Source organism: Misgurnus anguillicaudatus, unplaced genomic scaffold, assembly GCF_027580225.2.
Source record: "Misgurnus anguillicaudatus unplaced genomic scaffold, ASM2758022v2 HiC_scaffold_31, whole genome shotgun sequence".
Taxonomy (NCBI): domain Eukaryota; kingdom Metazoa; phylum Chordata; class Actinopteri; order Cypriniformes; family Cobitidae; genus Misgurnus; species Misgurnus anguillicaudatus.
In genome coordinates, this window is record NW_027395281.1 from 5,311,959 (window position 1) to 5,336,846 (window position 24,888).

Consider the following 24,888-nt stretch of genomic DNA (forward strand, 5'->3'; position numbering starts at 1 on the left):
CACCCTGACAACCAATCAGTTGGAGTGTGAGCTCTTGTGTTCTCCCGCCCCCGTGTTTCATTGGATGATGGGCGTGTCGCTCTGACCGGGGCTTACGACGTCACCAGCTCGGAGCGTATAAAGTCACGGATCCGCTTAGTTCAGAGCAGATCAGAGAGCAGTTCGATGGAGTTTTCGCGGTTTATTCTGGATTATTTATTGATTTAATTCACCAGTAACAAACAAAGACGGACGCGTTTCTGGTTTTACCAACTTTCATCAGTGAAATATCTTGATTTGTATTGTTTTGGACCGAGTAAAATGACGCACGGTACAGAAGCGGAAATGATCCCGGAGGTTTCTGCCGCCGCGAGTTTCGTGTGTAGACTACTGCGCAGCCGCGGACACCTGAGTGACGTGCAGTTACAGGTGTTCAGAGATGGACTCGCACAAGCTCTCTCAGGTACTAAACTTGTAGACTAGTAAAAGTTGCTTGTTAAGTGAATCAACACATTATACCATAACACTGCTAACGCTTTGTTCTAATACTATGGTGTGTTTGATGGTAAATATCATGGTACTGTTTGATGATTACCTACTTTTGGTTATGGTTTCATGGCAAAATTGCGTTTGGATACTACTACCATGTTATTTACTGTGATTGCCCCAGTGACGTCACCACTCGTGCATTTCAGCATAACCATGATAGTTTACCATATCAACACAATGGAAGTCAATGGTGCCCCAGATCTACTTGGTTACAAACCTTTTTAACTGAATGTTTCTTCTTCCTGCAGAACATTACCAGCATCACTGGTTTCCCGACAGACCACAGAAAGGATCCGGGTACCGTTGCATTCGCATCAATCACGAAATGGACCCTCTGATTGGCCGAGCAGCCGGACACATCGGATTGACCGCCGGGCAGCTTTTCTCACTCCTGCCACGTGAGCTCACGCTCTGGGTGGACCCGTATGAAGTCTCGTACCGCATCGGCGAAGACGGATCCATTTGTGTACTTTACGAAGCCGATCCGCCCGTCACACACACTACCCCTGGCATCCGAGTACCATCGGTGTACGGTCAGACAGACAGCTGCAAATACCGCTTTATGATGGGAGGCCGCACGAGTCCACCTAAAAACTACCTGATGACGGTGTCTAGTTGAGCACCGCTGGCATCACCTGACCACAGCCACTTTAACTCCTCCTCGTGTGACTATTTCTTGACATTTCAAAGCTTTTATTTAAGAAGTTAAAGCACTGGTTGATATGAGCCGCACTGATCTGTGTGACTGTTTTACCCTGAACGGGTTTTGGGGTTTTTGGTGCTAGCGCACGGTTTCGGTGCATTACCTCGTATCTCTCACAAGAATGTAAAGCAATTAAATTAAGGTATACAGATTATAACCAGCGAATTACTTTATTTACAATGCAGTGCATTGCGTTTTTAAAAACTGAGCTGCTATTGAAAGACGCCACACAAACAAAACTCCCATAATTCCTCCTGCCTTATAAACGTATCCTCACTGCCTGCCTCTTCATGTCTTATTGTGCAATATTCAGGCCATACGCTGTTTAATGTCATGAAATGAGTCCTCTGTGGATCGCTTTACTGCTGGTGTCTCTGGGAGGAAGAGGAAGGTGTTTTTTTTCCCCAGAATGCTTTGCGTGTGGTTTGTTGGTTGGTATGGAGTGCCAGTATAGACGATGAAGTCTGTAGCACATCTCAATCGGGGCTGCCGAGCAGCTTCTTTACTGTTTTTTGAGTCAATGTAGTTTGTAAGCTATTAAAGCAGATATTGCTGTAATGTACATTTTTATTTTTTAATGCATTTGTGCAGATACAGAGCTGTACAGTCGATTTTTATTAAAATAAACATTTTATGAATTCAATTGTTTGTGTGTATTGTTCATTATGGTGAATGATGGGTTGGGTTAAGTAGGATTGTAATGTAGACTACATGTCTGGACACGTTTCTCTCTCTCATACACTGAGATCTCTTTTCCAAAACACAAACTGCACAACACTTTAAGGAAAATTATTTACTCGTACCAAGTTTTCTCAAACCTGTATAAAATTATTTTGCTATATTGAAATATGGATACAATTGAAGTCAATGGTGCCCCAGATCTGCTTAGCTACAAACCTGTATAAATTATTTTACTATATATATATATTGAAATATGGATAGTTGAAGTCAATGGTGCCCCATATCTTAATATCTTTATTTTGCTATATATATATTGAAATATGGATGCAATTGAAGTCAATGGTGCCCCAGAACTGCTTTGCTACAAACCTGTATACATTTATTTTGCTATATATATTGAAGTATGGATACAGTTGAAGTCAGTGGTGCCCCAGAACTGCTTTGCTACAAACCTGTATACATTTATTTTGCTATATATTGAAATATGGATACAATTGAAGTCGATGGTGCCCCAGATCTGCTTAGCTACAAACCTGTATAAATTTATTTTGCTATATATATTGAAATATGGATACAATTGAAGTCGATGGTGCCCCAGATCTGCTTAGCTACAAACCTGTATAAATTATTTTGCTATATATATTGAAATATGGATACAATTGAAGTCGATGGTGCCCCAGATCTGCTTAGCTACAAACCTGTATAAATAATTTTGCTATATATATTGAAATATGGATACAATTGAAGTCGATGGTGCCCCAGAACTGCTTTGCTACAAACCTGTATACATTTATTTTGCTATATATATTGAAGTATGGATACAATTGGAGTCGATGGTGCCCCATATCTGCTTGGCTACAAACCTGTATACATTTATTTTGCTATATATATTGAAATATGGATACAATTGAAGTCGATGGTGCCCCAGAACTGCTTTGCTACAAACCTGTATACATTTATTTTGCTATATATTGAAATATGGATACAATTGAAGTCGATGGTGCCCCAGATCTGCTTAGCTACAAACCTGTATAAATTTATTTTGCTATATATATTGAAATATGGATACAATTGAAGTCGATGGTGCCCCAGATCTGCTTAGCTACAAACCTGTATAAATTATTTTGCTATATATATTGAAATATGGATACAATTGAAGTCGATGGTGCCCCAGATCTGCTTAGCTACAAACCTGTATAAATTATTTTGCTATATATATTGAAATATGGATACAATTGAAGTCGATGGTGCCCCAGATCTGCTTAGCTACAAACCTGTATAAAATTATTTTGCTATATATATTGAAATATGGATACAATTGAAGTCGATGGTGCCCCAGATCTGCTTAGCTACAAACCTGTATAAATTATTTTGCTATATATATTGAAATATGGATACAATTGAAGTCGATGGTGCCCCAGATCTGCTTAGCTACAAATAATTTTGCTATATATATTGAAATATGGATACAATTGAAGTCGATGGTGCCCCAGAACTGCTTTGCTACAAACCTGTACACATTTATTTTGCTATATATATTGAAATATGGATACAATTGGAGTCAATGGTGCCCCATATCTGCTTGGCTAAAATTTCTTTATTCTGCTGAACACAATGATATATATTGAAATATGAATGCAATGGAAGTCAATAGTGCCCCAGTTACAAACATCTCTTAGTTTGTGTTATATCAGTCTATGGCTAGAGTTAACAAGCATTATCTATTAATACAACAATAGTTATAATTAAGCTGAAGTGTAATATTTTACCGAGTCTTTTTCTACTGCAGTATTGTGTTAACATGAAACTGCATGAAGTTGTTTGTGTGTCAGATGAATATCAGGGATGTGTGTTGGAGACTGAGCCGTTGTGATGATGTTTATCTGTGTTTTCTTCTGTTGGTGAGTGATTACACCCAGCTGAAGGTTTTGGGGGAGGTTTGCGTTCCTGTCGTCATAAAAACACAATCACTCGTCTTGTCTGTAGTCATTCAGGACGTTTGTGACTGGGTGTGTGTGTGTGTGTGAAGGGGGTTAGACACACAAACGCACACATACGGGCAGATGGCTTGAACAACAGGCCGTTCACACATGAAGTCTCACACTATTGTTCAACAAACCCCCATCACACCACATCACACCACACATTCATCTGAATGAAGGAGATGAGATCTCATCTGTGTGTATTTTACTCTTATTGTTTATGTTTAAGTAAATGTTGTTTATTTCAAGTCTTTAAGTTCTCACGGGTGAAAAGTTTAATATTTCTACTCAACAGGAGTTTGACCTCTGAACCCTCAGCTGATGATGTCACTCACATTCAGTTAGTTCGACAAGCATCGCACCGTGATTGGCTGACGGTGGTATCTAGGCAGATCTGAGGTCAGTTTTTGTGTTGATTCAACATGTGTGATATGTGTTGAGTCTGATGATATTCACAGTGAGAGACGGGTGGAGATGATGATGATGATGATGATGGGTGTGTTTCTAAACCATTTGGTTAGCAGCTTAATCCCTGAAATGACACACACGTACATTACATTTACGAACACAACAGCTGTCGTATGGATGTTATTTCCTCAGTTGTAAACTCTCAAGAGTCTTTAATGTGTCGACAGTGTCGTTTATCTCAGAGAGTTGTGTTGTACATATCACATCTCAAAAGATTTCATGCTGAAGAAGAGTTACACTGTTTCTGAGTTTCACATTCATTCATAAACACAGCAGTCATTCAGATGAGAAGTGTGTGTGTTTGTGTATTTGCGTGTCTGTGTGTGTGTGTTAAAGTAGTTGTACATGACAAAAGCCACTAGAGACAGATGGAGGAGGGGGTTTCACGCTGATCAAAACTGAGTTTACATCTTAAACAGATTGTGCTTCTGCTTCTGTTCTCTCATTAATCTTGTTAAGACATCAACTTACACATTACATTTAGTACAGCAAACAAATATACATGTACTGAAATATATATATATGTTTACAAAAATCTATTTTAAACTTTTTTTTTTTAATATATATATTTATCTATATTTATATTCACGTCACATTGAAAGAAAAACTTTGAATGTCACAAACCTGTAAACATACACATAAAAAAGTTGCTGTAGTTATGAAGCTGTTTAGCAGTAACTTACTGTAAATTTATATTTATAATGTACTGGCTGAACGGTTGGTTAAAAGTTAAATGAACATTTAACATTAACAAGACTTTATCTTTACAGAATAAAACTATAAAATGTGACAATTTGTAACTTGGTACACTGTTAAAAATGTGCTGTAATTATGCAGCTGGTTGCCAGTAACTTACTGTAGAAGATAAAGACTGAAAATGTTTCATGTTCATTTAACTTTGAACAAACTGTTGCCAGTAAATAACATAATGTAAAATCTACAGTAAGTTACTGGCAGCTTGTTGCCAGTAATACCCAGTAAAACCGTAATTTCTACAGAATTTTTTAACGGTAAGCACCTCTTGTATTATTGACAAAGCGCTTGATTGTTTCCTTATTTTAGTCACTTTGGATAAAAGCATCTGCTAAATGCCTAAATGTAAATAAAATAACAGCCTCATGAAAAGCATTCTGGGAAACAAATCTGAAGGAAAAAACAGAAAAAGGTTGATGAGGATTTCTGTTTCCCAGAATGCTTTGCATGAGGCTGTTATTTTATAGTTTTATTCTGTAAAAACAAAGACTTGTTAATATTTAATGTTCATTTAACTTAAAACAAACTGCCGCCGGTAAATAACCTAAAATGTAAATCTACAGTAAGTTACTGGAAAACAGCTGACATTAATACTGTCATTTATACAGAAATGTTTACAGTGTAAGTATATATTTAATTAAATTGAATTAAATAAATACTTATAATTTGATATTTATACATATTTATACAATTTATACAAACTTTTAGGGTATTTTGGTGAGGAAAAACTTGTAAATTTATACATGTATTTGTTTTTAAAATATATGTTAATATATGAAGGTTATAACTAAATATATTTTCAAATTCAAAAACATATTTAATTAAACTTTACTTTCTACAAAAAGTGTTTAACATTAAAAACATATTTTTGGCCATAGAAATGTATTTTTTGCGGTATGTATGGGATATAGTTGTTATCCAGTAATAGTAATAAGCTGTAATGTTAATGGTGAAGCTCAGTTTAGTCTTAGTTAATAATAAAAGTTTGAGTTTCTTCAATTATCTGAAGTCTTTGTCTGCGTAAACTTCTTGTTTAATGTTATTCTCCATTCATATCTAAGATGTTTTCATTTCCTGTGAATTCATTTATTTTGTAAAGATGTTGAGTTTTTAACTAGAGTATTTAGTTAGTAGTGTAAGAGTTTAAACATGTTGACTCACAAACAGCAGTGAAACTGATTTGTGTGGTGTTGTGATGAAGTGTTGAGCAGCTGAAGTCTAACAGAGAGTTTCATTGTCTCCTAAAGTTCCCGAGAAACTCAAGCAGCAGCTGTCGACCGTCCACACCCCACCCCAAAAACCCACAACCTTATCCTCTCTGAAAACACACACACACACACACACACACACACACACACACACACACACACACACACACACACACACACACACACAAACACACACACACACACACACACACACACACACACACACACACACCTACAAAAACAAATCCCCCAAAAACACAAACCAAACAATCTCTCAGCTGGAGATCACCACCACAGGATGAGACACATCAACTACTGACACACACACACACACACACACACACACACACACACACACACACACACACACACACACACACACACACACACACACACACACACACAAAAGTATATTTATGTGGGTGTGTGTTTCTGTGCTCCCCCCCCACACATACAAAGGAAACCCCAAAGCCACAGGTTTTTCCTTCTCTCTCTTATTTCAGTGATGTCATAGTGGTTCAGCCAATCAGAGACTGTTGTTGAGGAAGAACAGGCAAAACACAAGAATGTGTGTGTTAGTGTGTGTGTTTGTGTATGCATGAACTGCAATAAAATAAGGAACTGCAACTCTCTATTTCTGCATTTAATCTGACATCATGGGAAATTTAGAGGGATTTTAAAATAACAATTTACCCAAAAATGAATTATCTGTCATGTTGTTGTAAACCTTTATGAGTTTCTTTATTCTGTTGAACACAAAAGAAGATATTTTGAGAAATGATAGTAAGCACACAGTTAATGGTAAATGTCGACTTCCATAGTAGGAAAAGTAAATACTATGGAAGTCAATGGGTACTGTCAAAATGCTTACTATCATTTATCAAAATATCTTCTTTTGTATTCAACAGAATAAAGAAACTCATACAGATTTAACATGATGATGAGTAAATCATGGGTGCATTTTCATTTTTGTGTGAACTACTACTTTAATAAACCTCATCTAAATGTAAAAATGTTCATGACTGTGTCAGATCAGATAAAACCTCTCATTTATAAAACACTTATTTTGTGTGTTTAACTTTAGTTTAGAGAGAAATCTTTTCAGATGTGACGCACAAACTTATTTTGTTGATGATTCACAAATAAAGTTTAAATGTTTTTGTTTGTTATATAACACAACTGAAGTGTAGGATCAGGATGTGTCCTCATTTACCTTTAAATGTATGGTTTTGTTACGGAAACGCTGTAAAGTTTCCACTGGTTTCAGATCAGTAATGAACACACGCAGCTGAACTCTGACCCCTGCCGGTCACACTGTAGAACTGCAGCCGGTCACATTACAGAGTTTATTCACAGAGCAGTTTATAAGTACACGTGTTCCCTGAATATTATTAAAACAATGATCTTTGGGTTGCAAACACACATACACAATGCTGTAATGTTTAAGAGACACTTCCGGTGACAAAACAAACAAACAAAAATATTCTGTGAATACCCGCCGGATGTCGCGCTGGAACATTTACAGAAAAATAAAAAAATAACTCTTTTTGTTAAAATTCGGATTTCATTAAATTATTATTCTATAACATGTTGTTTTTCATCTCTGAAAATATCTAAACTAAATTCATTTGTTTAGTGCAGAAAAATAGCGATTAATACGGAAAGCTGAAAAAGACAAAAATATAGAGGGGTTGCAAGTTTACAAACATTGCAGGGTGCGCGCGCATCCAGGGGGCAGAAAGCCCGATTGGTGAGCTGATCTGCTACTGCAACAACCTTAATTATTGAAGCGTTCTTTATTGTTTGTATATAAATAAGACTTGATTTTAGTTGGATCTGTTTTTCTGTCTTTATTTTTGCAGTTTTACTGTGATACATGTATGAATTATAATTTTATAATTATGATGCTAGTAACGTAATAGTCGCATCTACTGGTATGTTAACATCAGGCACCCAGCACTGACTCTGTTGGTACTATTTTCCACGCAACAATTCCTTGGCATTTTGACTTACAGACACCGCTACGAGCATACAACACAATGCACTTCTCTTCTTTCTGCCCCTCGGTTGCGCGCGCAAACAGTTAGTGACGTCGCCGTGCAACCCGTCTATAAATTTCAAATATAATTTTAAATATATACAAAAATATATGTACTGAAATATATATTTAAACCAATATTTTATAAATAAATATATAAATATTTTGGCCATTTTTGTATATTTTGAAATATACATATATAAATGCATTTATATTCACGTCACATTGAAAGAATGTGACGTGAATGTTACAAACCTGTAAACTTAACAGGTTTGAAATGGTTAAAATGTAATATATTTTCAAATGCAAAATGAATATTTATAATTTTATACATCTTATACAAACTTTATATTTTGGCCAGGAATAATATATTTGTTGCTTTATGGGTTGTAAAAATTAGAAATGTATTTGTTTTTATAATATATGTTAATATATAAAGGTTAAAACTAAATCTATTTACAAATTCAATATTTTTTTTAAATTAAGCTTTACTTTCTACAACAATATAGAAAAGTAAAGCTTAATTTTTTCCTCTCTTAAGACTACAAAGACAGTTCATAAGATGTAGATTAAAGGTTTATCAATGCACACCTCACAACACTTCTGTGTAGACTATATGGCACGTAAAGTTTTCATTATACAAACTTATCATCAGATTGTGGAGCACATGAGGGTCAGTGCACTGAATGATGTTATAATGAAGTATTTCACAGCCAAAGATGATAGAGACGTTACTGAAGAGGTGGATGAAGGTCGTGTTATTGTCATGCTGATATTGCTGCAATCTGCACTGTGTTTGCTATTCTTAAATGTAAGATAAAAATAGTCATGAAAATACAAGATGTGCTTAAAAGTTCAGACGGTCCACCTATGATAAATAACATAAATCTTCACTAAAGTAACAGTAAAATACGATAAAAGTGAATATATGAGGTTTAGATAATATAAGTGTTGTGTATTTCTTGGGGTCAAAGTGACCATGTACAGTGACTAAAAGTCTTTTATCACAGTTTACTTCTAATACTTGATTGTTGTGCTTTTATTTTCATTGCCTCTCTATAAACCTGTTTTTCTCAAAATTCTGTTCCTTAAAATGGTGTTATCAAAACCTAAAATCTGTAAAAATTCACCATGTGATGAGTTTTCCCATATGACATCACAAACATATAACAAATATAAACTAATCTTTATTATTACACATACAGCAGCAGGTAAAAAACACTGTGACAAACATTCAGAGGCTTCTGTGATCTTCACTGATCTGAGCTCAGTCCGCTCTGCTGGATCGCTGCTGTTGCCATGGTAATCGCTTCTTCTAAAGTCTGCTGGTCTTCTAACTGTTTATACACAACCAGTACACATAGACACAGTTAAACCAGTACACACACACACACAGACACACACGCACAATGTGTTACAGACCTGTACTGCGATCTGTGTGCCGTTCTCCGTGGCCAACAGCGCCACCTGTTGGTACTGAGATGAGTTCATCTCCGTCATGATGCCGTCTGACGTTACTATGGCGACCTGCAGGACGAACACAGTATGAGTGATTCCAGTTCTGATTGGCCCGCATCACCAGCCGTCCCGTAATACCCACCGGCTGCATCTCTTTTCCAGCGGTAACCATGGTGACGTGCGGCTGCCCATCGATAGCGATTCCGTCTTGGGTTACCATAGCGACGGCCGTGCCGAGTACCTGCGGGTGATTAACCGGTTACACACTGAAAGATCACGAGGACCTCTGACAGAGAGACAGAGAGTACCTGTGAGGTGAGGATGCTGCTTGTTTCCATGGCAACTTCAGCATCATTTACCTTCTGCTCAGCGGGCTGCAGCGAGCCGTTGAAAACTTCTGCATTTACACACAAATAAAGAGAGATGTTGACGTGTTATTAATGCACTGTTTTTACGTACATTAACATATATGGACAATCTCACCGTCTTCCGTTGTGTCGAAGTCTCCGTGTGCGGTGCGTTTGTGCATGGCCAGCGTGGACGTCTGCCTGTAAGTTTTCCCGCAGTGACAGCAGGTGTACGGTTTACAGTGCGTGTGCACCACGTGATGTTTATAAAGACTTGAATATTCGGTAAAACTCTTCCCACAGCCGGGAACCGTACACAGATAGGGCTTCTCTCCTGAGAGACGCACAACAACATCATCATGACAGACACACAACACTGTATGTGTGTATGTATGTGTGTGTGTGTTACCTGTGTGAATCCTCAGGTGGTTCTTGTAGTTGGTAGCGCTTGCAAACGCTCTTCCACACGAGGGCTCGGGACAGAGATACGGCCTCTCGCCTGTGTGTGTGCGCGTATGAACCTTGCGTATGTTTGATGTCGTGAAGGAACGTCCGCAGCCCTCGAACGGACATTTAAAGGGCTTCTCGCCTGATAAAGAGAGAGAGAAAGAGATGTCAACACATCCCTCATTGCTGGATGTAAAGCTCATGAGTGATGTTACCTGTGTGTGTGCGCAGGTGTTTCTGGAGATCTCCGGAGGTTTTGAAGGCTTTATAGCACATGTCCTCTGAGCATTTGTATGGTTTCTCTCCGGTATGTGTCCTCAGGTGGCTCTTCAGACCGTAACCGGTGGCGAAGGCTTTAGTGCAGCTGGGAAACTCACACCTGTACGGCCGGTCACCTGTGTGAGAGCGCTCGTGCACCTGCGCGACACAAACAGATATCAAACTGCACTGAAGTTGGGGTCTGGCGCTGTGCATTGTGGGAAGTCACCGTACCTTTAGGTGATGTGCTGTGGTGTAGTATCGTCCACAGCCCGTGTGACCACAGTGAAAAGTTTTCTCACCAACCTGTTGAACTTTACTGGAGCTCCAGAGCTTCCCTTCATACATCACCTGAACACATACACACCATCATCATCATCACATGAGTTAATACACCATCACATCATCTGTCTGTACCTGTATGTTGGTCTGTTCTGCTCTGTTTCTGTTCTCAGTGTTTTCATCATTCTCACCCTCTGATGTCATCGTCTGTATGGGATTAAATCAGACATTAGTTACTCTCATTGAACTGCTGTATGCCTGTCTGATGTTTCTCTATGACATCACACCTTGGTGCTGAAGTTCCCCATCACATCCGTCTCCAGAGCGCCACCTGTCTGCAGTGAGGATGGATGGTGGATGTATGCGGTACTGCCATCCTCCAGCTGAACCACCTCTACTGCGCTGGGGTCATAACCGTCTGTCACAAGTAGAGGTCAAAGGTCAGACATGTGTAAGAGACGCATATGAGAGTAATGAAAGTGTGTGTAAAGAGTAAATGTGACACCTTTAGGTGTGTGATGAATGTATGCGGTCGATCCGTCCTCGAGCTGCACCGCCTGACCGTCCTCAAACGCCACTGACTCTACACAAACACACACAGGTTCAGCAGTGTTAAACACTCTTTTTAACCTACTCTGACCTGATGTCACTTGATCTGATAGGATCTGACGTGATCTGATGTGTTCTGACATGATAAGATGTGATCTAATGTGATCTGACGTGATCTTACGTAACCTGATGTGATACGATCTGACCTCAAATGTGATCTGATGTGATCTAATGTGATCTGATGTGACCTGATCTGACATCCTGTGATCTGACATGCTGTGATCTAATGTGATCTGACGTGATCTTATATAATCTGATGTGATACGATCTGTCCTGATATGTGATCTAATGTGATCTGATGTGATCTGACGTGATCTGGTGTGATACGATCTGACCTCAAATGTGATCTGATGTGATACGGTCTGACCTGATATGTGATCTGATGTGATCTAATGTGATCTGATCTGACATGCTGTGATCTAATGTGATCTGACATGCTGTGATCTGATGTGACCAGATCTGATGTGATCTGACATGCTGTGATCTAATGTGATCTGACATGATCTTATGTAATCTGATGTGATACGATCTGTCCTGATATGTGATCTAATGTGATCTGATGTGATCTGACGTGATCTTACGTAATCTGATGTGATATGATCTGACCTCAAATGTGATCTGATGTGATACGGTCTGACCTGATATGTGATCTAATGTGATCTGATGTGACCTGATCTGACATGCTGTGATCTAATGTGATCTGATGTGACCTGATCGGATGTGATCTGACATGCTGTGATCTAATGAGATCTGACATGATGTGATCTAATGTGATCAGAATTGATCTGATGTGACCTGATCTAACATGATGTGATCTAATGTGATCTAACGTGATCTGATGTGACCTGAATTGATGTGATCTGATATGATCTAATGTGACCTGATCTGACATGATGTGATCTAATGTGATCTGATGTGATTTGATGTGATCTGATCTGATCTAATGTGATCTGATACGATCTAATGTGACCTGATCTGACATGATGTGATCTAATGTGATCTGATGTGAGATCGCAGGGTTACACAAACCTTTCTGTTGTACTGTGATATTTTGAATAAACGCTGTAGATCCGTCCTCCAGTTGAACAGTGTTTCCCTCCTCCAGCACACTCCCATCTAACACACAACAGCACAAAATCATAGACACAACCCTTGATAATGTCTTCATGACAAATTCTCATGACATCATGGTGTTTGGTGTATTGAATTACAGTAATGAGAATCATCTATGAGACTTCATAACACATTCATAAATAAAATCTGCTGTAAAGAAAGCTGAAGTATTGAGTGTAAATCTCACCGTTGACGCTCTGTTGGATGTAAGCGGTCGACCCGTCAGCCAGAGTCACGGCCTGAAGACCCAAACCCTCCATAACACTGACACACAAACAGTCTTAAGTCATTACATAACATCTCTGTGTGTATGTGTCACATATAACATCTGTAGATTTATATATATATCACAGAGACATAAACACACTGTTTTCATCAACAGCACAAGAATATAAAACATTTACATTTATGCATTTAGCAGAAGATTTTATCCAAAGTGACCTCTATGTTGCTAACATGTTATTATCTATTATTAGTAAATATGACACAGATGACCATAGTAATTGCAGGAGAAACTGTTGCTAAGCAACAGTCTGTCAGTTTGACTGATATCACTAAGCAACAGATACATTTGTCTACTGTAACATCTATTAATATCAAACAAAACAAAACAGCAGATGATATAAAGCTGTGCTGCTGTTGATCACACACACGTGTTTCTGTCTATACTAATACTACTATGATGTGATGTGTTTTACATGATGTACTATGGTAATGTTTGGAAAACCTTGAAGCATCATGTTAATTTCATGATGTTATTATACAGTAACAGTTACATTACTGCATGATGAGTGCCAGCACAGACACGCGCAGGGCCACATGCCTCGTGTCACACACGCGCACACACACAGACAGCCACAAACACACACACATGTAAAACACACATATAAACACACGCGCAGTTAGATCAGCACTATAAAGTGAAATAATGCGCGTGTGTCCTCCACTATCCCACAATTCACTCGTGCATCAGCAGCAGCAGCGCAGTCTGGGATACTCACCACCGCCAGCAGCTCGACACGCGCGCACGCAGCAGATCTGCGCAGACGACTGCATCGACTGCAGATACATACGAGGCCTGCAGGCGTCGCTGCTCGGCTCAGTGCTATAATCATACTCAACGCGAATCAGAGTTTTCTTTAGTTTATCTTATAAATAATAAACATGTTTATTATATATTTTTAAGTTATTTATACGTAACATTTAGACCCACAAATGCAAATAATCTGATAAACATGATTGGACCTTAAAAAAACAAAACAATGAATAGTCTTAATTGTTGTCTACAGCTAACTACATACACAGCAGCCTGTTTTGTTTCTAATGAATAATACATTCAAAAGAAAATATAAATAAATGCAAAACATTATTTAAAGTCAGTTTAATAAACATTATATAATCCTGTGAAAGTTATAATTTTGCTGTTTCCTAGCATTTATTTCTATTATTTCTATACAATATTAACTGTAAAGCTGCTTTACAACAATGCAAAATGTAAACTGAATCAAATGATGTTGTGTGTGAGCCGCTGCGCGCCCCCTGCTGTCAGCATCACACTCGCCGCGGGAACGCGCATACATCGGCTTCTCTCAGCGCTGCTAGCTCGCGCTCATGACCAGGAAGCGGAAGTTTGAAGAAGTATGAAACAGTCACGTGAAGCCAAATCAAAACAACCCCAAAATATTCAACATTTAACTATAAACCTATTTTATTTGATTTTAAAGTAATGTAATTTATATTTAGGTGTGAATTATGAATTATAACACTCCTGTTAAATAATAATTATAACTTAATGCCCAGTAATACACAATAAAATCATATGTTTAGATGATTCAGTCATGAATAAAACACCAAACAAATCGTTTAATCAACAGCAACATTTGTTTACTGTGTAAATCCTAGAATAAAACATAAATCTCTGAATCATATTAGTCATCACATAAACATCTTATTATTATTATTTACACTGATTCAACTCAAGAGAATAAACATCATCTATCCAAACTATAACCGATTAACCATCAGTACAGTCTGATTACACGGCGTGTTATGACGTCATGACATTCAACAGTCTCTGATTGGTTGAGAAAAGTGTGCAATCCCTACTAGTAAAACATCAACCTAACCCTGCATGTTACACACTGAGACAGATGTGACTCTACAAGAGTTCTAACAGGATGTGACATCATCGGCTGATGACAAACATTTAAAGTGCTTTGATTGGCTGATCAGCAGGAACGGTAGATGAGAGATTATATTTGCATTAAGCTTGTTTTTCAAAAGCATGTAGATTATTTGCCGTGAAATCATATTCCCCCAACATTATGAAAATACACAAATATAGTAAAAAGTCTTCATCCTGTAGGACGCAATTAAAATAAATGTGAATTCTTTACCAATTAAACCTCATCTTTTTTTTCTTTGGCATTTTAATAAACAGACTATAGACTCATATTGATGTCATAACTGTAATGCTTAAAGTAAGTTTCATCTTCATGCAAAAAATAACTTTGTGTTTTTTAAGTTAAACACAAATCGTAAGACGGTGACAAAATCAGATCTGCATCACTGGAGCTCAACAGACAAAAATCACTGAGATAAATCACTTCTGAATCTTCGTGTCAAGAGTATCAAAATCAAAATAAAGAAACGTCTGATTTCCTGATATCTGCTTACGGTCAGTGGTTGTGGATCAGAACCAGACCTGAGAGAACATCCGCAGGTAAACACTCTTCTTCTTCTTCTTCATAAAGACCCTGAGACTCTGTGAGAGGCATTATTAGCCGATTCTCTTCTGTTTCAGGATCTCCGCGTGACGTTCGGCATCTCAGGAAGTGAGGTCGTGAGACAGGAATGTGTCATTCACACCGAATGAAGCTCATTGGCACAGAGAAGTTCATGTGAGGTGAATCCTCAGAGCACCGGTACGTCACAAACAATGTTCTGACCTTGCCCCGGGAACAGCTCTGTAATCCAGTAGCGTGGATCTGCGTAGACTGTGAAAGATATATAATGATGATTTATTGTTTTATCGAATCAAAATAAGATTCGTGAAGGTTGTTGGACGCTCAGTGCGCGTGCGCTCTCACCCATATCTCCCGGCTCAAGCCACAAGTTAAAAGATCTGCAGTGTTTTTCACATCGTTGGACAGGACGAACACCAACGGCTGGAGATCCCTCAGCAACCACCAGCCAACCCATCACCTGCTCTCTCTGTAACACAAACCTGTACGGTTACACAACACATCACTTTCTCACTCAACACAAACAGACACAAAAACTCACCCTGATCTGAGAGCTCGTGTTGTCGGTCAGCTCACAGTGTTGCGGTGTAGTTCCTGTGTTGTTCAGCAGGGGGCAGAGCTCGACGTCAGGAAACAGCCATTGGAAAATCGTCTCTTTCCGACTGGATGAGAAACTCCTGAAGATGACAGACAGATAGACAGTCAGACAGACAGTCAGACAGACAGACAATAATACCAAGAGTCATTCTAATCTCATGAAAGTGTAAGAATGTTACCAGATCAGACTGATGTTAGCGGGTGATTGTGTGTTTGTCTCCGGCTTTGAAACGCTGAAGTGAGAAACTCTTGAAAACTGATCCAGCTGAGAAACACGCTGAGACACAGACTCTCCACCCTTAACACACACAACAAACACACACACATTATGAACCACCATCAGAAGAGACACACACACCTGTGATGGACATCTTGTGTTTACCTAGGGTTGCACAGGGGCAGAAACTTTCCAAGGGAGCTTAATCTGGGGAATTTTGGAAATATTCCAAATCGGAAACAATAGAAATTCAATGGCCCATCAGTAAGCACTAGGGCTGGGTATCGATTTAGATGTTCCACATCGATTCGATTTTTATTCACAAGCTATCAAATCGATTCGATTTCAGTTCTCGGTTCGATTTTCGACTCGATTTTTATTCGATTCAATTCAATTTTATTTATATAGCGCTTTTCACAATACTTAATTGTTTCAAAGCAGCTTTACATTAATAGAAGCAGTAAAAGCACAGAAAAACGACAGATAGCATAACATAATACACGACAGCATAAGCAGTCAAATTTGCTGCGGCTATGACTCGACATTATAAGCGAGCGTATTACTAATGTAACGTCTAGAAGAGGAAGCTAAGTTAAGCCCAAGAAGGTTGCCTCCCCCGGGGTAAAAAAACCCCTAGGAGAAAAAAACCCCGGGCTGTTTAGCCGAGGAAATAAAAATAAAGTCCTAGGATGGAAAAACCCTTGGGAGATATATATGTATATACACACATATAAACGTATATACACACACACATTTATACCCAATTCTTGATTCAACTCAATGAATATAGATTATATAGAATATTATATTATATTATATTAGAATATAGACTGAATAAATGAATGACAGGTTCACCTCTTGATCCTTGGTAACATAGCGCAAGGCAAAAAAAGGGTGACATCTAGTGGAGAAAACTAGTAATTAGATTAACGTTAATCTTACGTTCAATGTTTGCGGAAATAAAATGCGAAAAAAACAATTTGTGGCCTGTGAGAATCGATTTTGAATCAACTACAGAAAAAAGAACAAATCGAAAAATCAATTTTTTTGCCCAGCCCTAGTAAGCACCAGGGTAGAAATTGCATTAAATCATGTTGGTTTAGGGTTAAGGGAAAGTTTTCAGCCTTGAAAATTCCTGTAATTTTGCAACCCTCTGTGTACCTTCAGTAGTATGGGTTGTGTTTCTCTGTGCATCACTGCAGACTCGCTTAACACATCAGTCAGTTCCAGCACTGCAGTCACGTCTGCGCAGGCGGAGCAGTTGACCTGAGCTGCGACCCACCACTCGTGAAATCCTGCACACGCAAACAGGTCACATGTTGAGATAATGATAAGATAAACATGCACAAGAGCGTCTCAAAGCGTGTTCAGCGCCTCACCGTGCAGGTTGTATTTTTTAGCGATGGGCAGTGACAGCAGACGGATGTGACTTAGCGGGGACGACCAGTTGTGTCCTGTGGCCCTCAGGGGTCCGAGGAGGGGGGGACTCTGTGGGTATGTGAACGCTAAAACAGCGATCAACAGAACCCCAACAGCAACTAAAAACTAAAGCAACATTTCATTCTTTTAACTTCCACACTGATAGATAGATTTATAAATAAATACGTCACATTCATGTAAACGATCTCATTGGTTCTTGTACCTTAACTGTCGCTCTGAGGATGGGAAACTGTGGTGGATCTCGACGGGGTTCATTCGTCTCCAGAACCTGTTTGATGAATCTCTCAATCTCTCTCTCTGACATCCCATAACGATAACCAGACTGTCGCAGTATATCTATACTCTCTGATAACTTATCATAGATACAAGGTTCACTCAGAGACGAGCCCATGTTGTGTGTGTGTGTATGTGTGTGTGTGTCACAGGGCAGTCAGTCCTTCATCATCATCATCATCCTCAGGTGAATGCAGATCCACTGTGACAGGTGTCTGTCTGTGTATAATATTGTATGTTGTACACCTGAATGAGTGTATGACAGATGTTATAATATGTTTAGTGTGCGTGACGTCATACGGCTAATGGGCGTGTGTTTGTGAATGAGTGATGTCTGACAGGTGTGTGATTGTGTGTTTGTGTATATGAAGTGCGTGTGTGTGTGTGACGCTTTCTAACCTAAATCGCGTGGGAACGCGTTTGTCTTCATGATCGATGAGTTCTGAAAGAGATATTAAAGTGAATTACGAAATCATTATCGATCTAAACACTCTTAATCACAATAAATAACTATCATTCACATCTAGACCGTGTTTATTATCTGATTAGCAGTTAAAGCTAAAACTGTCACAAACGCGACCTAACGTTATATCTTCATAAATGTACACAAACACGTAAATATACATTAAAATCATCTTACTGTCTCATCCGGACGGTTTCTGATGACTGTAGTGTGATTTTAAGATGTTTTACGAGAAACTTTCCTCACACGTTCATGCTAACTGTACTAGCGCTGCCTAAGCCGCGCGACTCCTCATCTTCTCATTCACAGCGGCACATTCAACATTCAACTTGTATAACAAATATAATTTAATAAACTGGTTCATTCTAGTCCATATTCATGTGTTTATTACTTTTAAACAGGATTGACGTGTTTTAAGGTTCATTCATTCAAATATATGCTCATATATATTTTTCAGTAAGTGAAAGTTGCGTTGCCAATTATCAAATAAGGTTTAAATGCCTTTTTTTAATCAACAGTTTCAAAAGACTTACAAAATTGTACTTATTTGTAACAATATCAAACAGGAATCAACAACTAGAATGAAAGGAAAAAATAATAGTTGCACAAGAAAAAGAAAAAAAAAGAATTATGAGGTTAACAATTGAAAGCAATTTTTAAATGCCTACATCAGCGATGTTTGTTACGTTTGAATAAACCTACATTTTATTAAATATGAAGCAAAAATAGCAACCAAAAACTATTTAAACCTAAAAATGAGGAACTACTAAACATGACTGAATTAACTTATAATTATTTATTTTATTTATAACCCATAAAACCTAGTATACTATAATGTAGTTATTATATTATTAATGTTGTATTATATTTTACACAGCATATTATATTAAAAATTCTAGAAACATGTATAATATTGATTTTAAAAAATATTTTAACAGTATTTACAATGCATGTTGTGTTTTCAGCAAAATCCTTTGAAAGTGCAAACAGATTAACAAATATTAGCTGACAAAAGCTTAAGTAAAAATAAACTATAAGTACATAAATGAATAATAACACAGCTTTAAGCAACGATGACGTCACCTGCGCGTATCCAGCAGGGGGCGCTCCGCGTGGATCGCGCATGCTCGTGTCCCGCATTGTTTGGATCAGCTGTGCGTGGATGTGAAACCCCACCCAATGAGGAAGGACGAGCAGTGAAGATCAGATCCGGATCCTGACAGCACGAGCCCGCAGCCGATCATGATCGCGTTATTTAATAAACTGTTGGATTGGTTTAAGGCGCTCTTCTGGAAGGAGGAGATGGAGCTGACGCTTGTCGGACTGCAGTACTCGGGGAAAACCACATTCGTCAACGTCATCGCGGTAATCGCGCGTTTCTTTATACTCTACTGTAGGCCGCAGCCGAGCAACCTACCGATCTTTATTATAGACACACCATCAATTATAATATTAGCAGATCACACACCGTCACTTACAATATCAACAGATCACACACAGAATCATTAGATCAGACACAATGTATCAGATACAGTGTCATCAGATCAGGCAGAGGATCAGCAGATCACACAGCATCATTAGGTCAGACACGGCATCATTAGATTCAGCATCCTCAAATCAGACACAATGCATCAGATACAGCATCATCAGATCAGACACAATGTTTCATATACAGCATCATCAGATCAGACACAATGTTTCATATACAGCATCATCAGATCAGACACAATGTTTCATATACAGGATCATCAGATCAGACACAATGTTTCATATACAGGATCATCAGATCAGTCACACGGCATCAGACACAGGATCATTAAATCAGACACAATGTATCAGAAACAGCATCATTAGATCAGACATGGCATCATTAGACACAGCATCCTCAAATCAGACACAATGCATCAGATGCAGCATCATCAGATCAGACTCGATGTTTCATATACAGCATCATCAGATCAGACACAATGTATCTCATACAGCATCATCAGGTCAGACACAGTGTGTCAGATACAGCATCATTAGATCAGACATGGCATCATTACACACAGCATGCATCGGATACAGTATCATCAGATCCGACACAGTGTATCAGACACAGCATCATTAGATCAGATACGACATAATTAGATATGGCATCCTCAAATCAGACACAGTGTATCACATTCAGCATCATCAGATCAGACACAGTCTATCAGACACAGCATCATTAGATCAGACATGGCATCATTAGACACAGCATCATCGGATCAGCCACATCATCATCAGATACAGTATCATCAGATCAGACATAGTGCATGATCAGACACAGCATCATTAGATCAGACACAGCATCATTAGGTCAGATACGGCATCATTAGATACAGCATCCTTAAATCAGACACAGTGTATCGCATACAGCATCATCAGATCGGACACAATGTATCACATACAGGATCATCAGGTCAGTCACAGCATCATCAGATCAGACACAATTTATCAGACACAGCAACATTAGATCAGACATGGCATCATTGGATACAGTATCATCAGATCAGACACAGTCTATCAGACACAGCATCTTTAGATCAGACACAGCATCATCAGATCAGACACAATGTATCTCATATGTATCTATACACAATATGTCACATACAGCATCATTAGATCAGACACAGAATCATTAGATCAGACATGGCATCTTCAGATCAGACACTGCATCATCAAGATACAGCATTATCAGATCAGACACAATGTGTCAGATACAGCATCATCAGGTCAGACACAGTATGTCAGATACAGCATTATCAGATCAGACACAATGTATCAGGTACAGCATTATCAGATCAGACACAATGTATCAGATACAGTATCGTCAGGTGGTACAGAGTATCATCAGACCAGACTCAATGAGCAGCATCTGTGATGTTTATGACAGCTGTCAATCAAAAACAAAAATCAGCAGACCCAGTCCCTTAATCAATTGGTATCTGATATTCTATCCAATCAGAGGTGTGATACTGATAACTAATGATACAAACACTGTTAGAAGATCATTGATTTATACAGTTTGAGTTTAGAGGCTCTAAATCACATCTGCACCTGCTGGACGTTCTCAAGATGCTGTTAATAATACTGTTACACTCAGCGCTCTCTCTCTCTCTCACTCTCTCTCTCTCTCTCTCTCTCTCTCTCTCTCTCTCTCTCTCTCTCTCTCTCTCTCTCTCTCTCTCTCTCTCTCTCTCTCTCTCTCTCTCTCTCTCTCTCTGTGCAGTCCGGTCAGTTCAGTGAGGACATGATCCCTACAGTCGGATTTAACATGCGCAAGATCACCAAAGGAAACGTCACTATTAAAGTGAGTAGATCACTGTGTGTGTGTGTGTGTGTGTGTGTTTGTGTGTTTGTGTGTGAAGAGTAGAGTGTTTAATGGGTGTGTGTTTCTGTTGTAGTTGTGGGATATCGGAGGACAGCCGCGTTTCAGGAGTATGTGGGAGCGATACTGTCGTGGAGTCAGTGCTATAGTGTGAGTATATCTGTATTACTAATCATCACTAATATAATAACTAGCTCTTATTTCATGTCTGTCTCTCTCTCTCTCTCAGTTATATGGTCGATGCTGCTGATCCAGACAAAATTGAGGCGTCTAAAAATGAGCTGCACAACTTGTTAGATAAACCACAGTTACAGGGCATTCCTGTGAGTACACTACATCTGACATGAGGAACAATTCCCAGTATTCCCAGTTATTCTATTACACAGCTCAGTCATGTTTATATGATTGATGTTAGACATGTAATGGAAAAGTTGAATAACAGAAGAGAAGCTGAAGAAACCTGTAGAGGATTTAATGAACATGTGATGATGCTGTAGTTTTATTCTGATATCTTCTGTCAGGTTCTTGTTTTGGGCAACAAGCGAGATCTTCCTGGATCTCTGGATGAGAAGGAGCTGATTGAGAGAATGTGAGTTCATCACTTTGTTACTGAAATCTTCTGCATGATGTTTGAGATGTTGGTGAGATGTTATGAGATGTTTCTGATCTGCAGGAACCTGTCAGCCATCCAGGACCGAGAGATCTGCTGTTACTCAATTTCCTGCAAGGAGAAAGACAACATTGGTAAGATCTTCACAGATTTAAATTCTTCTTTATTTCTTGTTGTTTTTGGTCTGATGTTTCTGAAGACTTTGGTTCTGTATTGCAGACATCACACTACAGTGGCTGATCCAGCACTCGCGAACCAGGCGGAGCTGAGGATGAGGAGACGTCTGATTGGATGAACAGCATCGCTCTCGATTTCATCCGCCCCTCCCGCTGTTCTTATAAACTAACAGATATTATTTACACCGTCTGAAGGTTTTTTACTTGTGTTTTTTTACAGTTGCATGTTTGTTCAGAGATCAGATCAAACATCATCAGACAGTTTCATCATCTGATGGCTGTGTTGTTGTTGTTAACTGACACCTGACCAGCAGATGGCGCTCTCATCCTGTGAAACTCACCACAAGTCATTATTCTGACAGCTTGTGATGTCATCCTCAGATCTGTGACATCATAGATGTTGATTGATATTTAAAGGTTTCTGGCCTCTAGTCAGATGACATGAGTTGGTTGTCATGGTGACCATTCCCACAATCATGAGTTTTGGGAAGGTGAGCATATGCAGAACACATCAGGATCTAATTGATTTGATCTCTGACGAGCTGCAATAGAGAAACGGTGTCAGTCGAGTCTTCACACATCCGTCCTGTTCACATCTCACCGGTCGTCTTTATTTTATTTTCTGGGACTTTATGTTAATCTACGTAAATGATTTATTCATTACAGCAGAGATGAAGTATATTCTCAGTATCTCCTGCTGACACTCAGTGTTTCATCTTTATGAAGGGTTTTCATATTTGGGAGAGACAGATGTACATTTTTTTGTGCCTGATTATTTTGCTTTAACTTTATTTTGTTGCATGTGTCGACATTTTTGCTTGGATCATAACGGTTAACAAACGCTCGTCTGTTAAATTCATATGTAAATGTACATTTTTAATTAATTTGTTATTTTTTGGCATGTTTTTACTCATTTTCGTTGGCAGTTTTTTTAAACGGGATCGTGTAAATAGAAAGTTAAACCAAAAGCCGAAGCCCCTCTGAATCTTCTGGTGTTTGTCCTGTTGTGATTAGCGTACTATAATAATAATAATAATATTAATAATAATTAAAAAGAAAATCCCGCCCATATTCACAGCAATCTGAAGAGAAGTATTGTGTGTGTGTGTGAGAGAGTGTGTGTGTGTGTATCTATCTATGTGTGTGTGTATTAGTGTGCATGGATCAGTCATATAGATTAGGATAATATTTAATTTTTAAAACGCCGTTTTTTATGTTAACTTTTGCTACTGGTGATAATTTTATATTCATCTGGTTGTTTAACAGAATTTCTCCACTAATGAAACACTTTTATTTCTGTGTAAAGTCTCGTCTATACAACGACACATATCTACAAGACCTTTCTGAAATTGTCACAATGTTGAATTTGTGTTGTTTATTATTGAGGTCAAATGCAGAATTAACAGACCTGTCGTTATATGTTTTATTAATGATATATTAATGTCTCATTAAGTGATCATAATGTTTAAATAGTTTGTTCATTCTGGGATGGAGCAGGTTGCCATAGTTACAGGATGATTAAGCTGAAGTTAATGGGCATGTGACAGGATCGAGTCCTATTATATTCACTACTGAACATATTTTTCGTCTTTATCAGAAAGTAACTTTTTAAAGCAGTTGACATCATATGAAATCTTTTTATTCTCTTGTCCTGGCGGTGATAACTGTACATGTTGTTATTGTTATTACAGATTATTTAAAAATGAAAATGAAATGATTTCCCCCTCAGACCACCTGCTTCTTTCTTTCACTTGAAATGTTTTTAATGTTTCAATTATATTCTTCGTAATGTTTTTCTCACACTTACAGTATATAGTGTGTGGTATGTTGTAAGTGTGTTTATATTCTTGTCAGATAATTTCCACTAGAGGTCAGCAGATACATATATTTCTCTTAGAGATTCAATGTATGAATGAATTCAGTTACTGAGTCATCAGAAATGTGTAGAGTTATAATAAAGTTAATTTATCCTTAAGTCATTTCGTGATGTTAACATACAGACTCAGAACCAACAGGTTGGGGTTAAAAGACGTTAATGTTATTGTTACTTCTAACACTAAATGTCTTAAGGGTCATTTTTAATTGAGATTTAGTTCATCCAAAAGCTAAATAAATAAGCTTTCATTAATGTATGGTTTGTT

General features: G+C 38.3%; 4 protein-coding genes across 7 annotated transcripts; 2 read left to right on the forward strand and 2 right to left on the reverse strand.

The window, feature by feature from the left end:
• Positions 1–131: 131 nt before the first annotated feature.
• Positions 132–1,874, forward strand: LOC129453266 (protein BTG2). Its single transcript, XM_055217420.2, has 2 exons — positions 132–442; positions 777–1,874. Exons 1-2 carry the CDS (start codon positions 301–303, stop codon positions 1,145–1,147), a joined length of 513 nt encoding a protein of 170 aa, XP_055073395.1. The 5' UTR covers positions 132–300; the 3' UTR covers positions 1,148–1,874.
• Positions 1,875–9,528: 7,654 nt separating this feature from the next.
• On the reverse strand, positions 9,529–13,934 carry LOC141348962 (zinc finger protein 76-like). Of its 2 annotated transcripts, none has more exons than XM_073865421.1 (14): positions 13,877–13,934; positions 13,063–13,139; positions 12,792–12,878; positions 11,659–11,736; positions 11,441–11,571; positions 11,289–11,360; positions 11,106–11,222; positions 10,829–11,030; positions 10,576–10,755; positions 10,303–10,500; positions 10,128–10,216; positions 9,962–10,060; positions 9,784–9,888; positions 9,529–9,698 (listed from the first exon to the last, which is right to left on the reverse strand). In XM_073865421.1, exons 2-14 carry the CDS (start codon positions 13,133–13,135, stop codon positions 9,615–9,617), a joined length of 1,515 nt encoding a protein of 504 aa, XP_073721522.1. In that variant the 5' UTR covers positions 13,136–13,139; positions 13,877–13,934; the 3' UTR covers positions 9,529–9,614. The 2 variants fall into 2 exon arrangements, with proteins under 2 accessions (XP_073721522.1, XP_073721523.1); XM_073865422.1 differs by lacking the exon at positions 13,877–13,934 and adding an exon at positions 13,772–13,848.
• An 803-nt stretch (positions 13,935–14,737) lies between these two features.
• On the reverse strand, positions 14,738–18,943 carry LOC129453263 (bombesin receptor-activated protein C6orf89 homolog). 3 transcript variants are annotated; one of them, XM_055217414.2, is made up of 9 exons: positions 18,787–18,943; positions 18,076–18,588; positions 17,813–17,978; positions 17,595–17,728; positions 16,396–16,514; positions 16,161–16,296; positions 15,965–16,088; positions 15,747–15,871; positions 14,738–15,716 (listed from the first exon to the last, which is right to left on the reverse strand). In XM_055217414.2, the coding sequence occupies exons 2-8, from the start codon at positions 18,262–18,264 to the stop codon at positions 15,789–15,791; spliced, it is 951 nt and encodes a 316-aa protein (XP_055073389.2). In that variant the 5' UTR covers positions 18,265–18,588; positions 18,787–18,943; the 3' UTR covers positions 14,738–15,716; positions 15,747–15,788. The 3 variants fall into 3 exon arrangements, with proteins under 3 accessions (XP_055073389.2, XP_055073390.2, XP_055073388.2); XM_055217415.2 differs by having other exon boundaries at positions 14,738–15,871; positions 15,965–16,089; positions 16,174–16,296; XM_055217413.2 differs by having other exon boundaries at positions 14,738–15,871.
• Positions 18,944–19,741: 798 nt separating this feature from the next.
• On the forward strand, positions 19,742–23,483 carry LOC141363008 (ADP-ribosylation factor-like protein 8A). Its single transcript, XM_073865442.1, has 7 exons — positions 19,742–19,974; positions 21,863–21,943; positions 22,038–22,111; positions 22,191–22,284; positions 22,483–22,550; positions 22,635–22,705; positions 22,791–23,483. Exons 1-7 carry the CDS (start codon positions 19,852–19,854, stop codon positions 22,838–22,840), a joined length of 561 nt encoding a protein of 186 aa, XP_073721543.1. The 5' UTR covers positions 19,742–19,851; the 3' UTR covers positions 22,841–23,483.
• Positions 23,484–24,888: the final 1,405 nt, after the last annotated feature.

Coding starts and splice junctions, on each gene's coding strand:
- LOC129453266 (XM_055217420.2), top strand. CDS start 301: ATGACGCACGGTACAGAAGCGGAAATGATCCCGGAGGTTTCTGCCGCC. Junction 443..776: donor ACTCGCACAAGCTCTCTCAG/GTACTAAACTTG, acceptor TTCTTCCTGCAG/AACATTACCAGCATCACTGG.
- LOC141348962 (XM_073865421.1), bottom strand. CDS start 13,135: ATGGAGGGTTTGGGTCTTCAGGCCGTGACTCTGGCTGACGGGTCGACC. Junction 11,361..11,440: donor TGGGGAACTTCAGCACCAAG/GTGTGATGTCAT, acceptor AATCCCATACAG/ACGATGACATCAGAGGGTGA. Junction 10,501..10,575: donor CCACCTGAGGATTCACACAG/GTAACACACACA, acceptor TGCGTCTCTCAG/GAGAGAAGCCCTATCTGTGT.
- LOC129453263 (XM_055217414.2), bottom strand. CDS start 18,264: ATGGGCTCGTCTCTGAGTGAACCTTGTATCTATGATAAGTTATCAGAG. Junction 16,297..16,395: donor GCTAACATCAGTCTGATCTG/GTAACATTCTTA, acceptor TGTCATCTTCAG/GAGTTTCTCATCCAGTCGGA. Junction 16,089..16,160: donor ACACGAGCTCTCAGATCAGG/GTGAGTTTTTGT, acceptor TTTGTGTTACAG/AGAGAGCAGGTGATGGGTTG.
- LOC141363008 (XM_073865442.1), top strand. CDS start 19,852: ATGATCGCGTTATTTAATAAACTGTTGGATTGGTTTAAGGCGCTCTTC. Junction 22,285..22,482: donor CACAGTTACAGGGCATTCCT/GTGAGTACACTA, acceptor ATCTTCTGTCAG/GTTCTTGTTTTGGGCAACAA. Junction 22,706..22,790: donor CAAGGAGAAAGACAACATTG/GTAAGATCTTCA, acceptor TCTGTATTGCAG/ACATCACACTACAGTGGCTG.